The sequence below is a fragment of the Emys orbicularis genome, chromosome 1 (assembly GCF_028017835.1).
Source record: "Emys orbicularis isolate rEmyOrb1 chromosome 1, rEmyOrb1.hap1, whole genome shotgun sequence".
NCBI lineage: Eukaryota > Metazoa > Chordata > Testudines > Emydidae > Emys > Emys orbicularis.
Genome location: NC_088683.1, coordinates 225,770,735 through 225,791,087, shown reverse-complemented (window position 1 = coordinate 225,791,087; position 20,353 = coordinate 225,770,735). Strand labels below are relative to the sequence as shown.

General features: G+C 42.0%; 1 protein-coding gene across 1 annotated transcript; it reads right to left on the bottom strand.

Moving 5' to 3' along the window:
• Positions 1 to 5,907: 5,907 nt before the first annotated feature.
• On the bottom strand, positions 5,908 to 19,946 carry SMPX (small muscle protein X-linked). The gene is made up of 3 exons (XM_065397588.1): positions 19,908 to 19,946; positions 13,645 to 13,731; positions 5,908 to 6,042 (listed from the first exon to the last, which is right to left on the bottom strand). The coding sequence occupies exons 1-3, from the start codon at positions 19,944 to 19,946 to the stop codon at positions 5,908 to 5,910; spliced, it is 261 nt and encodes an 86-aa protein (XP_065253660.1).
• Between the last annotated feature and the right edge of the window lie 407 nt (positions 19,947 to 20,353).

Sequence of the window (20,353 nt, the reverse complement as noted above, 5' to 3'; positions counted from 1 at the left end):
GTCAGTGCAGTTAGTTTTCATGTCCAAAATGGCAACACTCAATTATTGCCTGTTTGATTGGCTCATATAGGTGCTCCTGCCCATCAGTAGGAAGGAGTGTGTTCTGTCCCTCACTCTATCCTGTGTAACTCTCATAAAATTTCCTAAGGTCCTTCACCTGTGCTGAGGTATATAAACAGCCAAAGTCTCCTCACTCTATTCTCTACCTCCATTCCCTGCATCAAGCCATCGGATGTCATTGGCGCTGTAGGAAAACTCTCCTTGATTTGCAAAGGGGCAGAAGTTAATGGTAGCTGCTCTCAGTAACATTTGATGGGTAGTGGAGGAGAGGGAATGGAGGTTCTCAGCAATGGCTCCTGGTAACAGTCATAATCTGCTTCAGCGGCACCAGTCTTGCCATTTACTCAGCTTCCAGGAGCTCACTGCCGTCTGGTCAAGAGAAATAACATATGAAGAAATTGGTCTCTAAAAGAAAAAGATAGGGGGGGAATAATTGACTTACAACTGGAGCAGCTGGGAATGAGATTGACTGTGTCGCCGACTGATGATTTTATTGTGAATCTCATGCTATTTGGTGTTCTTCCTAACGTCTCAACGCCTGGAGACAAGTGATTACATGGGAATCTCCGTTTTCATTTTTAAAAGAAACTTTCCTAGCCCTCGTGGTTGCAGAGAGAAGCCTGAAAACATGACTTGACCGTACTCCAAAGGCTCAAAAATCAGAAGGCAAGCAAAAAGACCCAAAATAATTTGCTATTAATTATTATATTATTATTTTATTTTTTATTTTTTATTATGTATTAAATTATTTATTAATTTTAAAGCCAATGTCATAATTTTGGGAGGTTTGATATGCTTGTTGAACACTTTACACATACTGTAAATAGCCCCTTTAGCAGAGGAACAGGGATTGATCCTCTCTGAAGTTAACAAAAGAGGAACTAGAGGTAAAGAATGCAAAAACTACCTCAGACAAACACTGGGCTAAACAGTGAATGAGTTGGGTGAGAGGCAGAGTGACCAGATAGCAAGTGTGAAAAATTGGGACACCTTTTTTTTTTTTTTTTTTAAAGGCAAAGGGGCATAGTTGCCTGTATAAGACAAAGCCTCTAATATCGGGACGTCTGGTCAACCTAGTGGGCGATCATGTTAAATTGACTGCCAGAAACTCATCTAGCCCATTCTTTTCCCGTATCACTCTGGACTGTGCTATCTGCCTCCTACTTAAAGTTCTTAAACAGGAGCACAGCTGCATTATCTTGATTTCCTTTAGATCTGTTAGTCATTACACCAAACTGTTACAAGCGGCTCAGAGAGTGGGTGAGATCTGACACAAGTATCCTTTGATCTGCCTTTAGTTATATATATATTTTATATTCTTGCCCAGATCAACGGAAACTGAGAGGCTGAGGATATTAAATTATTGGCAAGACTTAGGCTATGAATGTGCTCTTCCATCTTTAGCCAGGTTGAGGACCTCTCTTTGGAGGTGTGGGGCAGAGAGAAGGCTTCCATTATGGTATTCAGGACTTTGCCATAGTCCTAAGGAGTCTCTCCCATCAGAGCACCACAGGATAATCCTATAAATGCGAAGGAAATATCCTGGGAGTTTTTTCTGCATTATGTAAGGAGATGGGCTATTAAGACATATGTGATAGTGGATCCTTATATATGTAAGCTTGAGGTGCTCCTTGTCATAAAACATATTGCTATGTTATTTTATTTAAAGCTCAAAAAAAGTAAAAATATAAATCTTTCTAAGAAAACCTTATACAGTGCAATTTATTTTTCATATTTGCCTAGAAACTAACTCTTTCTCCCCTACTGTGCTCCTTGTGACACTACCACCTCGCCCCTGCGCAAGGGGGGTATACACAGGATGTGGTAGCATATTGCACTAGCCTCTGAAGAGACAATCCTGCCCCCTCACCCTTGGCTGCAGAGGGCCCTGCCTGCATCGCAATTACTGCAGTGCAGAAGAAAACTAGGATTTCAGAACTCCATGCCAGAGAGCCCAGGGGGCTTGGGGGAGGAGTGTGTATGGAGCTGGTGAAGCTGCAGACAATCAGATCCATCAGTCATATACCCTAGTGGGGGGAGAGAGGGCAGGGGGCAGGAAGCTGGATGTACAGAGTGTGAGGGGAATGCAGACTTGTAGACTCTACCACAGCCTGGAGGTGGAAGCAACAAACATGCAGTGACTTTTTTATTATTATTGTTTATTGCCTGTGTTACTACTCAGGGTCCCGGAGGGAGGTTTCTGTAATCTCATCCTAGCTCTGAATGGCCCCAGCAGCTCAGGCATAGTGAAGTGGATAGGTTTTCCCCTTAATCTGAAACTCCAGGGCTGTGCTGACTTATCAATATGAGCTGATGCCATGGCAGAGTACAAGCAAGGTGTAGAGTACAAATGTTAGCAGGACAAAGCGTGTTCGTTAGAGGAGATGCCTAGGGTTTGTATTCTTGTATTTCAGTGTTAGCTGTTTCCTCTTGTTCTGCTTAAACAGGGGGATAAAGGATAATTGTGTCTGAAAGAATGACTAGGGAAAGAAAGAAGGAAACCCTCTCAAGCACGATGTAGTTTAAAGGCAATCTATGTTGGGTAATAGAAATGATACTTTTGTACTTACAAACAAGAGTGTGATTGGAAGGAAAGTTAATGTGACCATTTAACACCACAATAGGGAAATAAACATCTTTTATAAATAATTGATATCTACACATCAAAGAGAGCCACTCTTATAACTAAGGGGTAAACGAGTCCTACTACTCGAAGGCTTATTTCTCTCAAGTGAAGCCACTGTTAGAGATGTTGCTCTGTTGACAGCTTTTTAGAGTCCAGACAGATTTCTATGGGTTACTGAGGCGGTAACCCTATAATCACCGCAATACGAAGTCTAGGGCTGCTGAGGAGAACTTTCCATAGCTCTCCCTCCTCCTGTGCTTGTTATTTGACTAAGGGTACGTCTACACTGCAAAAATACCCAGAAGCAGTGAGTCTCAAGGGACTTGGGCTCATGGGGCTTGTACTACTGGGCTAAAAATAGCAGTGTAGACATACCCACTTGGGCTGGAGCCCAGGCTCTGAGACACACCCAGACTCCAGCCCGAGCGGGAACATTTACATTGCTACTTTTAGCCCTGTAGCACAAACCCCGCAAGCCTGAGTCATTTGACCCTGGCTCCAAGACCTGCTGCCATGGGGCTTTTTTGCACTATAGATGTACCCTAACTCATTTCTGTAAATTAACAGTAGACTCAGTCCCAAACGTCAGGGTTTAAGACAATCTCTAGCTATTAGAGATCAGAATGAGACCTAATGTGGGGACAGATTATCCCCTGTCTCCCTATGGTGGAGTTCTTACACCTTCCTCTGAAGCACTGGACATTGTCAGCGACAGGATACCCGAGCAGGTGGACCTCAGATCTGATCCAGTGTGGCCTTTCCTTGTTTCCTAAGAGTTGTATTGTTTAATATAAACTGATTAGGGTTTTGACTGTTATATCTGAGAAAAGTTATTTGCTGCAGTTCTCAAAGGAATCTGAACTTTGTCTTCACAGGAAGGTGAACAAGATGGTTTGTGCATACGGGTGACGATATAGAGAGGAAGGCTGGGGAGCAGGGCCACACCAAAGGCTGGAAAATAACAATATTGATACATGACGGCCAAACAACCTAAGGGTGCAAGGGTCTGGCAAGTTAGCCTATTAGTGAGTCAAACAACACTTCAGTGATAGGCAAGTCATATGGCCGAACACTCTCCTTAGGCCAAATTCTAGCTAAAAGCATGACTGGTACCCAAGTGAGTGCATTTATAAACATGGCCAGAAGAAGGGGCTGGGCCTGCCACCCCACGGCCCCGACAAGGAGTTACTGCACCATGTGGTCTCCTCTTTTGCTTCTACCCACATCTGCAACTAGACTACCAATGCTGCTGCCACCGCTGGAGCTGCTCCTCCAGTCACTGCCAACCCAAAGCGCAGGCTCCAATGGGAAGGAACTGGGCCTACTGCCCTATCCCTTGCTGCTCCCAGCTGGTGATACAGCACCATATAGCATCCTCACCTCCTAATGGAAGCTCCCTGGGCTGGTATATAAAAGCTCCTACAGAGCCCAAAGTTCCCCTTCATCCCTTTATAAGGCATTCCTTAATCCCTTCACTTTCTTTGAGCTACCTGACTCAGCAGCACCCCCATTCATGTCACTCTCCGAACCTGAGAAGCAATAAAAACATGAGAAGACGGGTCGGGGAAGAAGGGAATACAATTGGAATGGCAAGTTATTTTGCTGTATGATGATCTAACAGCTTTAAAGATTTAATTTAGTTGGGTATCCATCCATGTAGTAATGTATTTTCTTATATTGCACTTCAGGGCATGTGATAAACATCATTGCCAGATCCCCAGTAGACTAATTATAAGAAAACAGTTTTCAAACACTAAGAATAACAGTCATCTGAAACTAAATCTGGGGTTAAATTTAGGTCTGAATATCTCTCATAGAGGGAGGAAACTTTAAAGCTCTGCATTAAAAATTCATATTTCTCTGGGCACTGCTTTAATATGATGACTACAATATTACATTTTACAAAAAGGTTAATTTCCCTTTTCCCAGGTTTCCTAAAGAGAAAGCCTCTGTTGTTGTTACTTGAAAATCACAGGAGCATTTTGCCACAGCAGGCGAAACACAATAAACTATTAAAGAGTTTTTTTGTTTGTTTGGTTTTTTTTTGTAAATTGACACATTTATGTTGTACACAAAAACAAATAAATGTTACAATGTGTTTTGGGCCAAATCACTTTGATTGCACATCATATTCTTCCAGGCCCTGGATACTCTTCAGTTCTGCAGTTACAGAATCCTCCTGCATTACGTTTTATATTACTTTGTTCTTCTTTTATGTGACTAGGCAGAAGATTCCAGATGCCACTCTTTTATTTCACTTACAGCTCCTCTGCCCTTTCTCCAGGACACAAAGGACTTGTTTCAATAGAAGTAATTGGCAAATGTACTGTTCTGTTAGATACTATGTGACCCAAATCACTTTTGCTATTTTTAGCCAGGTTCAGTTGCCCCCCTCCCTGTAGAACTGAACCCTCATTGTTACTGCCTGATGCACCTTTACAGATTCAGGCTTTTGAAGGAAGTCAGCCAATGCTGTTTTTAATAGAGATGAAGGTTCCTTGCTTTAGGACTCAAGTCTAAAAATAGCCAGAACGTAAGACAACAGAGGCTGAGATTTAGAAAGATTTACAAGACTTGTTCAAAATCAGGTGAAAATAATTTTAAAATCAATGTTTTTGCTATGTTGATGAATTTTTCTTTTTAAAAGCTTTGCTACTGATCATAGACAAACTCCTAATTGTGAGAGAGTGTGTGTGTATGTGTTTGCACACTTGTGTACATATATCTCTTGGAACTACAAAAATAAAATAAGTATAAATGTTTACCTAAAGGAGGTAGTACTTCCTGACCTAGTTGTTCTGCATTACAATTAACTTCTTTATAGTTTATGTTCATAAAAATAAGTTCTATATTCTGCCACTTGTTCTGCACAAACAGGGGTGTGCATGATTGAAAGACAAGAACTTGGCATTATTAAGCCGACTGTAATATTCATAATAGCAGAGTTTTTTTGTTAGTGAGGCTGGTACATGCCAAAAATGATCAGATGCAAACTCTCAGGTGCTCTGCTACAAGATTTGAGTTTTAAATGCTGTAGAATTCCAGGGACCATGAACGTCTATTCATGAAGTAGACTCTCTCTTTCAAATTTAGGGCCTGTTCCACAGTCTACTGAAGTCAATGGAAAGACTCCCATTGACATAAATGGGCTTTGGATCTGCCTGTCATTCCTAATTAGCCACAGCAAAGGAAGATCTCTTTTACTCACCTGTTCTTTTCTACTACTGGTCAGCTCTGGGGACAAATTTCAGCTCACTCTTTATATTCTGGATCTCTGATAAGTTGACAGCAGGGCCTGGAAGTTTCTTGGCTCCTGGGAGCTGCTTCTTCTCCTCCTCTGTAGAAGCAGGAACGCTCTGTGCAAAGGGAAAATAGTCACCTTACGATAACTGTACAAATCTCTTGAGCATAAACAGAGGTCAGTTAATTGGGAAATGTGAAAAGGTTTTTTTGATGCTAAATGTAATCACAATGGAAACTGGACAGCTGTAAGAGGGAATTAACTTGATTAGTAGATGCCTACATGTGTTTTGAAAAATATGTTATTAAAGTGTACTGAATGCACAAGGATTTACATCTCTCTACATGTGAGTAGCAATTTACTATGTTAAAGGAATAATGGGAAGTGAATCTGGTGGAGTGCCATAGGCAGCCAAAAGGAAGAAAAGTAAATGTCCATTTTAATGACCTAATATCTTGTAGAGTTACATAGCCATGAGCTCTAGCTACTGAGAAAACGAATATTCTACACCTTGATTTTTAACCCTCGGCAACTCCCGAGTCTCTGAAGAGCAGAGCTGTGATGGTAGCTCATGGGCACTAAGGGCCTGATCCAAAGCCTATTAAAGTCAATGGGAGTTTTTCCATTGACTTCAGTGAGCTTTGGATCAGGCCCTGTGGAAGAGATGGATTTTGAAATATTTGCGACACAGCCTAGTGGGGAATCTTTAAAATTAAGACCAAGACCTGGGTCTGGAATCAAACAGGGAGCTAATGTAGTGTGTTGGAACATTGGGGGTGAGGATGGGGTATGTTCTTGTCATCTGTGTTAATTATAAGATGGCCTACCACATGCTGTATTATCAGCAGCTTCTTCATGGTCTTCCATTGACAACCCTTATTTGTCGTACAATGCCATGACTGAAGCTGGAGGTGATAAATCAATGTGGCTGGTCCAGCTATGACTGGAAGGGATGCATTTCTGGCTTCTAACACTATGTGGAGTAGTGCTGAGTGAACTTTTCTACATACAACTTTTTTTTCCCTCAGCAAAAAGTGCTCATTCGGTGATACCAAATACCTTCTTGAGTACATGTTGATTTTGCTGCATTTTCCATTTTGGAAAAAAAAAAAAAAAAAAAAGTTCAGAAAAAATCAAAACAGTTTTGAAATTTTCTAACTGAAATGTTTTGATATTTCAGTCTGAAACAACTTTTCCTTTCAAAATTTCCTTTAATTTTGTTTTTAAAAATTCAAAGTTATTTAAAAATGCTCAAAATCACAAGGAAAAATTTCATTTTTTTTTAAATGAAATGCTTTGTTTGATCCAAACCCATTTTTTTCTTTTCTAAATTGCCAACGAACAAAAAAACCTGTTTTTCACCCAACTCTAATTCGGATGTCCAGAAGTAGTGAAACATTCAGAACAAGCCCAGAACTGTGTATTACCTTGTTGTATCAATTGGTGGGTAGATGCCCTCAAAAGATGGTGAAGTCATGGTTTTGGCCAAGTCTTCAGAATGTTTCTTTCTGCCCAATTACATCATCCTGTCTTTCTTGGATTTAGGTTTCAGTCAAGCTAGTCTTAATACAAGTACAAGACAGCTGGTGACAGCTTCTCTCTGTGAGAAGGAGATGTCAAGCCAGGTGCCATCTGTGCAATGCTGTTACTGAAGACAGCCTAATTCTTCCCCTCTCATCCCCCCCATCCCTAATTTCTACTGTTTCCTTGACATTAAGACTGGAAAGGACCATTTATTATTATTAATAATAGTAGTAATTTAACATTTATACTGTGGCAGTGCCTACAGTCTACAACCGGGACATCTCATCTCCATTGAGCTGATGCGTGGGAAGGTAGTTTTCCAGCAAGGAGGTTAAGATTTTTCCAGCCTAGGTTCTATATCAGGATTTCTCAAACTTGTTTTGCTGGAACCCCCTTTGAAAATATGTCAGGCTCTTGTGACCCCTCTCCCCACAAAAGTAACGACACCCTCCTATACCATACCACTATTACTTCTGTGCCGCTGCTGGCAGCGGCACTGCCTTCAGACCTGGACACCCAGCTCTGAAGGCAGCACCAGCAACAGCACAGAAGTAAGGGTGGCATGATATGGTATTGCCACTTACTTCTGCACTGCTGCTGGCGGCTGCACTGTCTTCAGAACTGGGTGCCTGGTTAACAGCCGCCCTCTCTGGTTGCCCAGCTCTGAAGGCAGCGCAGAAGTAAGGGTGACAATACCGTGACCCTCCTGCAATAAGCTTGTTGACCCCCTTTTGGGTCGAGTTTGAGACACACTGTTCTATATGATTACAATATCAATCAATAGTGGTTGGAGCTGAATGAATAGTTTTGCAGCAAATAGCTTGATTAATTTATCCTCTCTTTTTTTAGTCAAGGAATATCCACTAGGGGATCATGATTTCATTAAATTAATGTATTAGGTGGATTTAGTTGACATTCTTTTTTGTTTGTTTGTTCAGTGAGATTTTCTCTCTGTGGATTGACTTTGCACTTGATATTCAAAATTCAAAACTGGTTGGTTGTGATTGGTTCTGTAAGTCATATAGTATTATTTCTAGTCATTGATTGACCAAATACAGCTCCAGGAGGAAGAGGTTTCAGAGGGGTAGCTGTGTTAGACTGGAAGTGAAGAAACAGATTGACAGAGCCAGAAGGGTACCCAGAACTCACCTACTATAGGACAGGCCCAACAAAAAAAGTAACAGAACATCACTAGCCATCACCTACAGCCCCCAACTAAACCTCTCCAGAGCATCATCAGGATAGGTTGTAGATCCTTGAAGGACAATCCCTCACTCTCACAGACCCTGGGAGACAGGCCAGTCCTCGCTTACAGACAGCCCCCCAACCTGAAGCAAATACTCACCAGCAACTACACACCACACAACAAAAACACTAACCCAGGAACCAACCCCTGCAACAAACCCCGTTGCCAACTCTGTCCGCATATCTATTCAAGGGATACCATCATAGGACCCAGCCACATCAGCCACACCATCAAGGGCTCATTCACCTGCACATCTACCAATGTGATATATGCCATCATGTGCCAGCCAGGGGCGGCTCTAGGCACCAGCAAAGCAAGCAGGTGCTTGGGGCAGCCCATTTGCAGGGGCGGCAGGGATCCAGCATGGGAGCTGAGAACCAACAGGGGGCCCTGGGAGCTGTAGTTCCTTGGTTAGCTCCCTGCCTATAGAGCCAGCCCTGGAGCAGGGAAAGAACTACATTTCCCAGCATTCCCTTGGCCACTACCAACAGGAAAGAGGGGGAGGGAGTGAGGAAGCTGAGACCTCATGCTGCAGCCTGCTATGAATGGAGAGCTGCACTGTGAGTGGGGATACCATATTTTAACATTCAAAAATTAGGACACTTCACGGGGAGGGAGGGTAGCCCCACCCTGCCACCATCCACGCCCTCCGACTGCCCCCCACAGAAACCCCAACCCATCCAACCCCCCCTGCTCCCTGTCCCCTGATCACCCCCCCCAGGACCCCTGCCCCAACTGCCCCCCAGGACCCCACCCCTTATCTAAGCCCCACTGATCCTTGTCCCCTGATTGCCCCCTCCTGGGACCCCACCCCCTATCTAAGCCTCCCTTCTCCTTGTCCCCAACTGCCCCCTCCTGAGACCCCCCCCCCAACTTCCCCCCTAGGACCCCACCCCCTACCTGTCCCCTGACAAACCCCTGGGACTCCCATGCCTATCCAACCGCTGCCTGTCCCCTGACTGCCCCCCCAACCCCTGACCCATCTAACCCCCGACCCATCTATCCTCTCCTTCTCCCTGCCCCTGACTGCCCCCCCAAACCTCTGCCCCATCCAACCCCCCTGCTCCCTGTCCCTTGACTGCCCCCCGGAACCCTCTACCCCTTCTCCAACCCCCCAGCCCCCTTACTGTGCTATTCAGACCAGCGTGTCTGGCTTCGCGCCGCGCCAGACACGCTGCTGCATACATGCTGCCATGCTCCCCTGCGGAGCCACAGCCCCTCCCCCCCCCCCAGCACCTGCCTTCCAGATTTGAACACCTCAAAATTCAGGAGTGCTCAAGCTCAGTTTGGGCAGCTGTTACTTCATTTCTCCCAAATCAAATATACTGATCCACTGTAACTTGCTGTAGAAAAAGTAGGATAAAATTGAGCAAGAAATGCTTCCCAGTGGTTATTAGGACTGGAATTGCTATTTTCAACAGCCATTGCCTTTTGTTTGTTTGTTTGTTTAAAAGGAAGACAGTGATATTGCATTGGCAAATTCCCCATAGAAAGAAAGAGTGGAACAAAAGAATAATAATGGCACCTCAACTTTTCCTCATTTATGTAGGACAGTCTTATAATATGCATCCAGATATCCTCCAATCACACAAGCTGAAAATTGTTCCACTTTACTGCAGTTCTGTAACCATATGGGAACCAATCCTGTCTGTGTTCTGTGCACATCTAAAATTCCTGCTGAATGACCTGCCCTGGGAGCGAGTTACCAGTGACCCAGGGCTGCGGTGGAAGGAGGGTGCGGGTCGGGGGGGGGGGAGCCCAGGGCTGGGGCGGCAGGGGGGTGCGGTGAGGAGCCCAGGGCTGGGATGGAGGGCAGCCAAAATTTTTTTTGCTTGGGGCAGCAAAAAACCTAGAGCCGGCCCTGGTGCCAGCAATGCTCCTCTGCCATGTACATTGGCCAAACCAGACAGTCTCTACGCAAAAGAATAAGTGGACACAAATCAGACATCAAGAATTGTAACATTCAAAAACCAGTAGGAGAGCACTTCAATTTCCCTGGACACTCAATAACAGACGTAAAAGTCGCCATTCTTCAACAAAAAAACTTCAAAAACAGACTTAAACGAGAAACTGCAGAACTGGAATTAATTTGCAAACTTGACACCATCAAATTAGGCCTGAATAAAGACTGGAAGTGGCTGGGTCACTACAAAAAATAATTTTCTCTCTGTTAATACTCAGACCTTCTTGTCAACTGCTGGGAATGGGCCACATCCACTTTGATTGAATTGGCCTCGTTAGCACTGACCCCCTCCATTTGGTAAGGCAACTTCCATCTTTTCATGTGCTGTATATTTATACCTGCTTACTGTATTTTCCACTCCATGCATCTGATGAAGTGGGTTATATCCCACAAAAGCTTATGCCCAAATAAATGCGTTAGTCTCTAAGGTGCCACAAGGACTCCTCATTGTTTTTCCAGGAGCAAGAGTGAATCTACTAAGGCTTCAATTTCTCAGGAAGAAGCAGCAGATCAACAGAGAATTGTAGAAAAATTTTAACTCCTGCCTTTCTGGGCCACAAGGGCTTTTCATGAGGCATCATCTATAGGAAATTTAGGCTACTATAAGTTTGATTGGCTTGAAAAATTTGTATTTAATTTTGTATCATCTAATTCATGCAAAATAACTTACATGTGCATGCATGTTACTAATGATGCGATCAGATGTTTATCTGTCTTGTTTTATTGCCTAAGAGCCAGAGTATTGGTGAAAGGTTTATTCCAGTATTCCATTCCGGTTAAAATATATCATTTCTCATAGAAATACTTGTGCATACTTACTGCAAATGTGGGAGCTAGTACAAGTAAATCTACTACTCTTTGGGAAACAGAATGCTCATGGGGCACAAACATAACAAACTAGAGTGAATATCACAAAAAATTGATCACAGTATAAATCCAACTCTAATTCTGACTTCATTTAAGCACCATACAAAGTATACTGTACTACAGTAAGAATATGTGTTGGCATTCTTCATATTTATTACTACTATTATATATTTTTTCTGTTGTGGTAATGTGTAAGGACCACAATCAGGAATCAGGACCACATTGTACTAGGCACTGAACAGTGTCCAGGTGACCTCACAATCTGGGATTAAGGCAAGTAGAATAAGCAAATTAATGGAGAAGGAGAGGAAGGGAGGCGGCAGAAGGTCTCAGCAGTCACAGATGGTTACCAGACAGTATTGTTTTCTTGCATAGTTTCATTGCCTGATAACTTGAATAAGCAGAAAAGAATAAAGGCCTGGGATGCACTACAATTCCAGATCTGTAGAGGACCTGTTTAAAAATGATTGCTGCCTAAATCAGTTACAACACAGTTCTATTTTGTAGTGCTGTGTTGTAACTGACTTAGGCAGCAATCATTTTGGCCTTTGGGACCGTGCAAGGTTTGGAGATGTTCCATTCTATAAATTATTTTTAGGGTTACTTTTTAATCTTAGATGTGTGGCATTCATAACTACTTACCTCAAATTATCCCCCACTATGTGTGCAATGTGCACTTTGCAGCTGAGATTAGAATTTGGTCTCTAACTTTATCAAAGGAAGTCTAAAGAGTCAATAAGATGCCTGATGGTGCTAAGACTATGGAAGCAAATATCTAGGTGAAGAGACAGTGTTCTTTTTTGAAATTCCCATGTCCTCCCACTCAATTTGCTTGCAACATGCCCTTTCACTCAATTTTTTTCACATACAAAACCTACAAGGTTTTCAACCCATTGAATGTGACACATATCTTCCTTGCCAGGTTCTCAAAATATAGCCCATAATGTTCAGAACTGTTAAGAAAAAGATAGATTTGTCTCGAATGGCCTTAAAGATAGAACCATGGATTGTACTGCAAAAGCTAAATAAACAGGAAAAACTGAAAAGACAAATCCACTGGGAACATTTATGTTCCACTGCTACTACAAGGTCTAATTCAGCAGCCTTTACTCATGTGAATAGTCCCATTGGTTTGGGGAAGTAAAGGCTACAGGATCAGAACAGAAACCTTAATTATATAGTTCCTGTTTCATATATAATATACACATAATTGAAGAGCAAAGCTATAATTCAAGCATCCAACTAAATCAAACAGTGCTAGCCATTTATCTTATTTCTCAAATACTACCAACCCTCGTGCATGCGTTATTAGTTTCTTTTTAACATCTTTTGCATTCCTTCAAAATATAATTACTAAATAGAAAATATGTTTTAATTTTTTTTCAGAAGAAAAAAACATTTGTGCTTGCAAGGTCACTTTATACGTTTTCTTTCCAAAATGCCTTCTTCAAAAATAAGTTAGATCAGTTTTTCTCCCCAAAATGACTTTATAAACAGAGCATCATTACTGGAAAGTATATAAGAGAATTTAGCAAAATAACCTCTTCTGTTTTGATTAACAATGAAACTGATAAGAGGGGAGGAAAGAATTAGCCTTAAGTAAGAAAATTATCAGTCTGAAGTGTCTATAGTAGCTGGGGGAAAAGGCTGATAATTTGTCCAAAAATATTCTAAATATTCCCTTCTAGGGATAGATCATCAGTGTCCCTCGAGTAGCCTGGGATGTCACAATCCCCCTCTGGGTCTCCCCATTGCCCCAGTCAGGAGGAAACTATGCTAGGGCTATACCCAGTGCAATATACACTCCCCAAAGCGCTGGTTTGCTTTCCCATCATTGCCCTCCCCTCACCTGTCACTGCTGATGCCAGTCTCTTAACTAAGCGGGACCACATACCCCGGTACTTGTTTATATTACCATGTATGTTTTGGCTTCAAAAATAACACCAAGTATATCAACTGTATTCAATAGTCAGTGGTTGATTTCCAATTGGGATTGGTATACGGATGCCTGTGATAACTAGGATTGGCATTTCGTACTGTAGCCTAGATAAAGTGGCTTGCATAGCACATAAATGCAGAGATTCTCCTGCATTAAGTTTTAATATTATTTTTCTTACCTCCTCCACTTCAGGTGTAAATTCTTTTCTTTTGGGAGGATGCCCTGCTCCAGGTCGAAATGCTCCCATTGGGATGTTGATATTAGCCTGTCAGAAGGAAACCATGATGGATTCACCACACCAAAAAAAAAGTCTAAATGCAATGAAATTACCGACAAAGATGCAATTGCAAAAAAAAAAAAAAAATGGGTCACCGTAGTGAATTTCTCTGTGTGTTTTATATTTGTAGCCACTGCAGTGTTTTTACAGAGTTGGTGCTGGAGTGATGGCTCTCAAACCCTTTCATACAATGGGTCGCTTATGAAAATAAAGATCCTCTTGCTGGCTATCTCCACCCAGCTTCCAGCTCCTGATCCTGCTCCTTGCCTGTGGCAACTATAGTGATTAGTTACCTAAAAGCTTAATATTAAGATGGTACTAAAGAGACAAAATGGAAATAATCACAGTATGGCAGCTTGGACGTTCCCCACAGCCACCATCCTTTTGAAGCTGTGCTACTTATTTCTTCCCCCGTGCATACAGTATTAATATATTTATCAGTAGTTAGCTCCCTGTATTGCCTGCAGACCCACCGCTTTAAGTTCTCTGGGTTACTTTGCAGTTTGGTTTTGGTCACCTGTACATTTACCAATTTTGGTGTTACCCACAAAAGGCTTCCAATTTTGGTGTTACCCACAAATTTGATTGAGACTGGATTTACACCAACAGAATGCTATTACAAAGAGATGGAGTAGATTCATACAGTGCTTAAAGGTGACTGTTTTTTCAGTTTTTTAATTAACTTGGTCAAAAAGCCGCTGGATTTTCATGGACAGGATATCTAGGCTCAGTCGAGCTCGGGAGTGCATCCGGTATGGGGACTCAGAGGTGGCATCTCTGCTGTTTGCAGATAGTGTTGTCCTTCTTACTTCTTCAGACTGCAATTTCATGCACTCAAACGTTTCTCTGCCGAGTGTGAAGTGGCTGGGATGAGAATCTGCACCTCCAAATCAGCGGTCATGGTCCTCTCCGGAAGAAAGTGAACTGTTCTCTCCAGGTGAGGGGGGAGCACCTTCCCTTAGTGGATGAGTTCAAGTATCAAGGGGTCTTGTTCATGAGTGATGGCAAGCAGGAGCGGGAGATTGCCCGGAGGATTGGTGCGGTGGCAGCAGTGATGCGGGCGCTATACCGATCCGTGTTGGTGAAGTGGGAGCTGAGTTCTCAGATGAAGCTCTCGATTTACAGGTCGCTCTACATCCCCATCCTCACCTATGGTCATGATCTTTGGGTGATGACCAAAAGGACGAGATCCCAGGTACAAGCGGTGGAAACGAGGTTTCTCCTCAGGGTGGCTGGGCTTACTCTCCGAGACAGGGTGAGGAGCTCGGCTATTTGGAAGCGCCTTGGAGTAGAGCCACTGCTTCTCCAGATCAAGAGGAGCCAATTGAGGTGGTTTTGGCACCTGATAAGGATGCCCCCTGGGAGCCTTTTGTTGGAAATCTACTGAGCACGCCCCACTGGGCGGAGGCCCCAAGGCCGACCCAGGACACACGGGAGGGATTATATCTCCCAGATGGCCTGGGAAGGCTGGGGAATCTCCCAGGAGGAGCTGGAATCTGTTGCAGAGGAAAAGGAGGTCTGATCCTCCCTACTCTCCATGCTGCCGCTGCGACCCTCACTAGGAAAAGCAGCATAAAGGAAGAAAAAGAAGAAGAAGAAAAGCCGCTGGACATCCTAAAAATCCTGGATTGGGCCACAGCTAGTAGGAAGGATATCTGCTTGATAGCTGATGGATTTGTCACCTTGTGTCAGAAGCAGATCTACAGACTTCATGAAAGTGTTAGAGCGATGAAAGCACAATAGTATTTGTAGTAAAATGCATACTGTAGTGTGGATCCAGTTTAATTAGCACATGAAGTAATTAGATCCGGTACCCCCAAGCACCTTTCTGGGTTCAAATAGGTTGGAGTGCTCAGGGAAGTTCACTAGTAGGTTCAATTCTACTGTAAATAAAATCAATGGCAAAAAACCCCTACATTGGCTGCAATGAGAGCAAGTTCTATGTCTATCTGAGGTACTGATAGCATATGACTACACTGCAATTAAAAACCTGTGGCTGGTCCATGCCAGCTGACTCAGGCTCACAGGGCTCAGGCTAAGGGGCTGTTTACTTGCTCTGTAGACATTCAGGCTCAGACTGGAGCTTGGGCTCTATGACTCTGCAAGGTGGGAGGGTCCCAGAGCTCAGGCTGCAACCCCAGCCCAAATGCTACACTGCAATTAAACAGCAGCTTAGCCTGAGCTCCACGAGCCCGAGTCAGCTGGCACAAATCAGTTATGGGTGTCTAATTACATTGTAGACATACCCATATAGCCCCCAGGACCATCTCAGCATCTTACAATCTTTAATGTATTTAACTTCACAGTACCCCTGTGAGGAAGGCAAGTGCTCTTTGCCTCAGTTCTCCATCCATAAAATGGGGATCTGAGGCAAAGAGAGACTAAGGCTAGGTCTACACTACCCGCCTGAATCGGCGGGTAGAAATCGATCTCTTGGGGATCGACTTATCGCGTCTCGTCAGGACGCGACAATCGATCCCCGAATCGACGCGCTTACTCCACCAGCGGAGGTGGGAGTAAGCGCCGTCGACTGGGAGCCGCGGCAGTCGATTTTGCCGCCGTCCTCACAACAGGGTAAGTCGGATCTGATACGTCGAATTCAGCTACGCTATTCGCGTAGCTGAATTTGCGTATCTTAAATCGACCCCCCCCTGTAGTGTAGATGTAGCCTAAGTGACTTGCCTGAGGCCACATAGGAAGCCTGTGGCAGAACAGGTCTCGAATTCCATGCTTGCTTTCCAACACTGGATCCCCATTCCTCTCATGTGCTTTGGAAAGTATGTTGCTATAATTACCTTAAGCAGTTAGGCCACCAGTTGGTCAGTTACACTTAATAGTGTTTGAATTGTCATTCACGGGTCAAATTCACCCTGCTGGTAAACGGAATGGCAAATTTTACTTCTTTGCCTTAGACCTGTGCCTTTGCGCCCCAGGAAGGATTCATCTACCTGGGAGGGGAGGCAGAGTTTCTATTGCTTCCTCCTCTTGTGGGCTTTTTGAGTCAGGGAGCTTAATATTTCATCAACCGTTCCAAAGGATTTTCACTAGTGGAGGAAGCCAAATCAGCACAAACCCCTGGCCACTTTAACCATGACCTTTCTATGGCCAGTGCTTCTCCCTGTTGGAATCAATGGAGGTACTCTAGAGTTATGCCAGTGCAACTGAGTTCAGAGTCTGATCTGTTATCTACACGAGAGTTCAGACAGAAAGTTGCAGGCTAGTTTAAATGGGTCTTTAAAACAAAGATTTTTGAAAAGAGAATGAATGATAGATAAATATGTGTGGAGCCCTGAAGAAGAGCTCTGTGTCGCTCGAAAGCTTGTCTCTCTCACCAACAGAAGTTGGTCCAATAAAAGACATTACCTCACCCACCTTGTCTCTCTAATAGATAATATTACTCTCTGACTATAAATGGACAGATAACACGTATGATGTGTCAGCTTGATGGCCTATTATACAGTGATCTGGACTACTAGAACTGGACTTCTTTTTACAGTCACTTGATTCTCTGGTTGGGACTGTTGCAGAGCCAGAATATACAGACCAGAGAGTTTGAGTGCCTTCTACTGCCTTGCAACAACCCAGAAGGCCAGTTTAGGAGTGTTATTGGTGAGACCTGAATGGAGTCATGGTCACCCCTATTCATCCAGAAGGACAGATGAACAAATTGTAGGGCCACTTGAAGGTAATTGTGTTAAAATAAATTGAGAAAATATGAAAGTTTTCAGAGCTCTGAACAGAACAGAGAACCTCCACTAAAACCTTAAACCAGAAAAGCACTTAACTGAGAGGAAAATCAAAAGTAGTAAATGTTGACAGAATGTATTATCAGCTAATACTATAGACAGCATTTCACACAGAGATTATTGACAGCTTCTTCAATTACATTCTTTCATGTCAGTGTATGGATATGGATCCTTAAATTTCCATATCTGTAGCACAATATACATTGTCATTTCCCTAGATGTAGGACCTACTGTATCAGTATGTAATAGCAAAAGCTCATAATCCATGAATCACTACAAGGTATAGTGTATAAAAGTCACTGACACCTTGTATTATGGATCTGAGATAGCTGCAAGAATAATAGGCATCAGTTGCAGTGTAGATTTTCTTACTGCAGCAGCTTCCAACAGCATTCCCTAGAAATGTTGTAAAAAACAGTTTGTGCAGTGGTTGCTTTTCTAACATTTGTAATTCAAGACTATTTCATAATTTTGACTTTCTTAAAGTATTAAATTTTGTGCTTTTGGGGCACAACCTTTTTTTAAAAAAAAATACTAACAATTATTTAGACGTTTAAAGTTTCAATTTCGAAGTTGGAAAAAAAAATCTTAAAAGTGACCAAAAGTGCCCACTCCTACTCTTTCAGTAAAGAAACAAGCAAACCAACTTAATTCCAAATGTGTTTAAAAAAAGAAAACTTGTTTACATATGACATATTAAGATTAGTAGTTGATTAAAACTTAGATCCAAGTTATAAATCCCCTAAACTGTGAGTTAATAATGCAAATGATTTTGAAATCTAATATATAAAGGGTGAAATCCTGACCCCCCAACTGAAGTCAATGGCAAAAGTCCATTAATTTCAAAGCCAAGACTTCTCTCAAACCATATAAAAAAGTCAGATCTGTTCAGTTAAATCACACTTAATAGTAATCAGAATTAACACACATAGGCCTTGCAGCTTCAAAATGCTGCACAACCATTAGCTAATTAATCTTCATAATATCTCAGTGAGTTAGGAAAGTATTATCATGGGAAAACTGAGAGCAGATCAGCCATGATAAATTCCATTTGGGGTTCTTATGCTATTTCAAGCTTTTATGAAACCTTGCACTGTTTTTCCTATCAACATGCTGGGAAAATCTACTGCAAAAATATATATAACAAATTTGTAATAACATTGTACAAGTTAGTATTTGAGGAGGCACCCTGGCCTTTTGGCTAAGATCAACTAATTTAACTAACTAATGTACTTTTTTTTAATGTTATATGCTTAACCACTAACCCTTTTCTGTATTTTCTACCACAGGCAATTGTCAGCTCATACAATTTTTCTTTATTTCTTTCTTCATTTGCAGTATAACTTCATTTTTTGATGAACATGAACTGACATGGCTGGGGTATTTATAAGGTGTATTCAACAATTTATGTGTTCTATCATTTTAAATATTTTCTATTAAAAGTTTTTATTAGTTTAAAATCTAATATGAGCTCAGTCTGTGAATGATATCCTACACTTGCTGGCAGAGCCAGCCTTTAAGGCCTAGAAAGCACATAGTAACCAGCCTCTGTGAATTGACAGCCTCTGTGCATTGACAGTGACTTGACAGAAGATTCTAGGATCATCTTTGGTTTCATTAAAAAAACAAACAAACAAACAAAAAGTATGGCTCTTACTGTTTTAGGACCAGTTCCTGCTCATGCTGAAATAAACAGCAGTTTTGCAATTGACTTCAGTGGGAGAAGAATTAAAAGGTTAGTTTCACCATACTTTGTTCACCTACTTCCCAGAGGTGTTGTGACTGTTTTGTAGTAGATGTTTGTAAAAGACTCTAAAAAATACAATTAACCAGAATGAGCATACACCCCTACCTGGCACAGTCTTGCGGTTGATTACTCTACTTTATTTTGGTTTTCCCATAAAATGTCTTGCTGAATAACAATGTAGTTAAATTGAATACTGTAACTATATATTTTGTTGTTCAAAAAAATGGAGAGATGAAAACATGCAAACATTAAAAGCTGTGCCATCTATCTATCCCATACTTCTACCATAGTGGTATTAATTCTAAAGAAACCACTAGGATTTTCAGACATGGGATTTGCTTATAATAGTGATTGGCTGTATATATGGAAATTCTGTGGATTATCCTGTTGTGTTTAGCAGATCCATCAACAAACAGTATTTATCCTGGGAAGGGCTATTGTTTTTAAATCAAATCTGTGAAAAAAAATTTTTCCTGTTCAGATCACCAGCAATTCCTCAGGTCAACATTTTTATGTGCTTTCATGTCTACCAAGACTAAGCTTTTATTCTTTTTAAAATAATCACTAGCTAACACTTGTGTTGTTCATTACAAACAAAATGCAGATTGTGAAGCAATTGATGTAGAAATTCATTATTTTCTGATATTAGCAATGTAAGTACTGTCTCTTACCTGAATGGATCTGACATTTGAAACTGGCTGTTTTGACATTCTTAAGAGAGCGCCTTATCCCTGCAAGCAAAATGAGAAACTGTTACAGGCTCTGACATTCAGATAGCAGAGCTTGATAAACTAGAACTTAACCCATACTGCTTCTTGACAGGCATTCATTTCACCAGCCCTTCTACTCTTTCAGTCTCAGTTTCAGAGTTGCTTAGATACTCCCTTTTAATACCTGAGGGAGTGAGAACACCTGAGCTTTCCTGGTTAATCTTTCATAGCCAGAAATGGTGATACTGCTTTCACATAAAAAAAATAATGGTGAGGGGAATCAGAAATTCTTAAGACATTAAGGACTTCCTAGAATGAACAAGTAACAAAAGGAAGAAGTTTGGGGCAAACAATGTACTGTTACTGTTGCCTCATAATAGAAATAGAGGTTACAAAAGTCCTGAGCC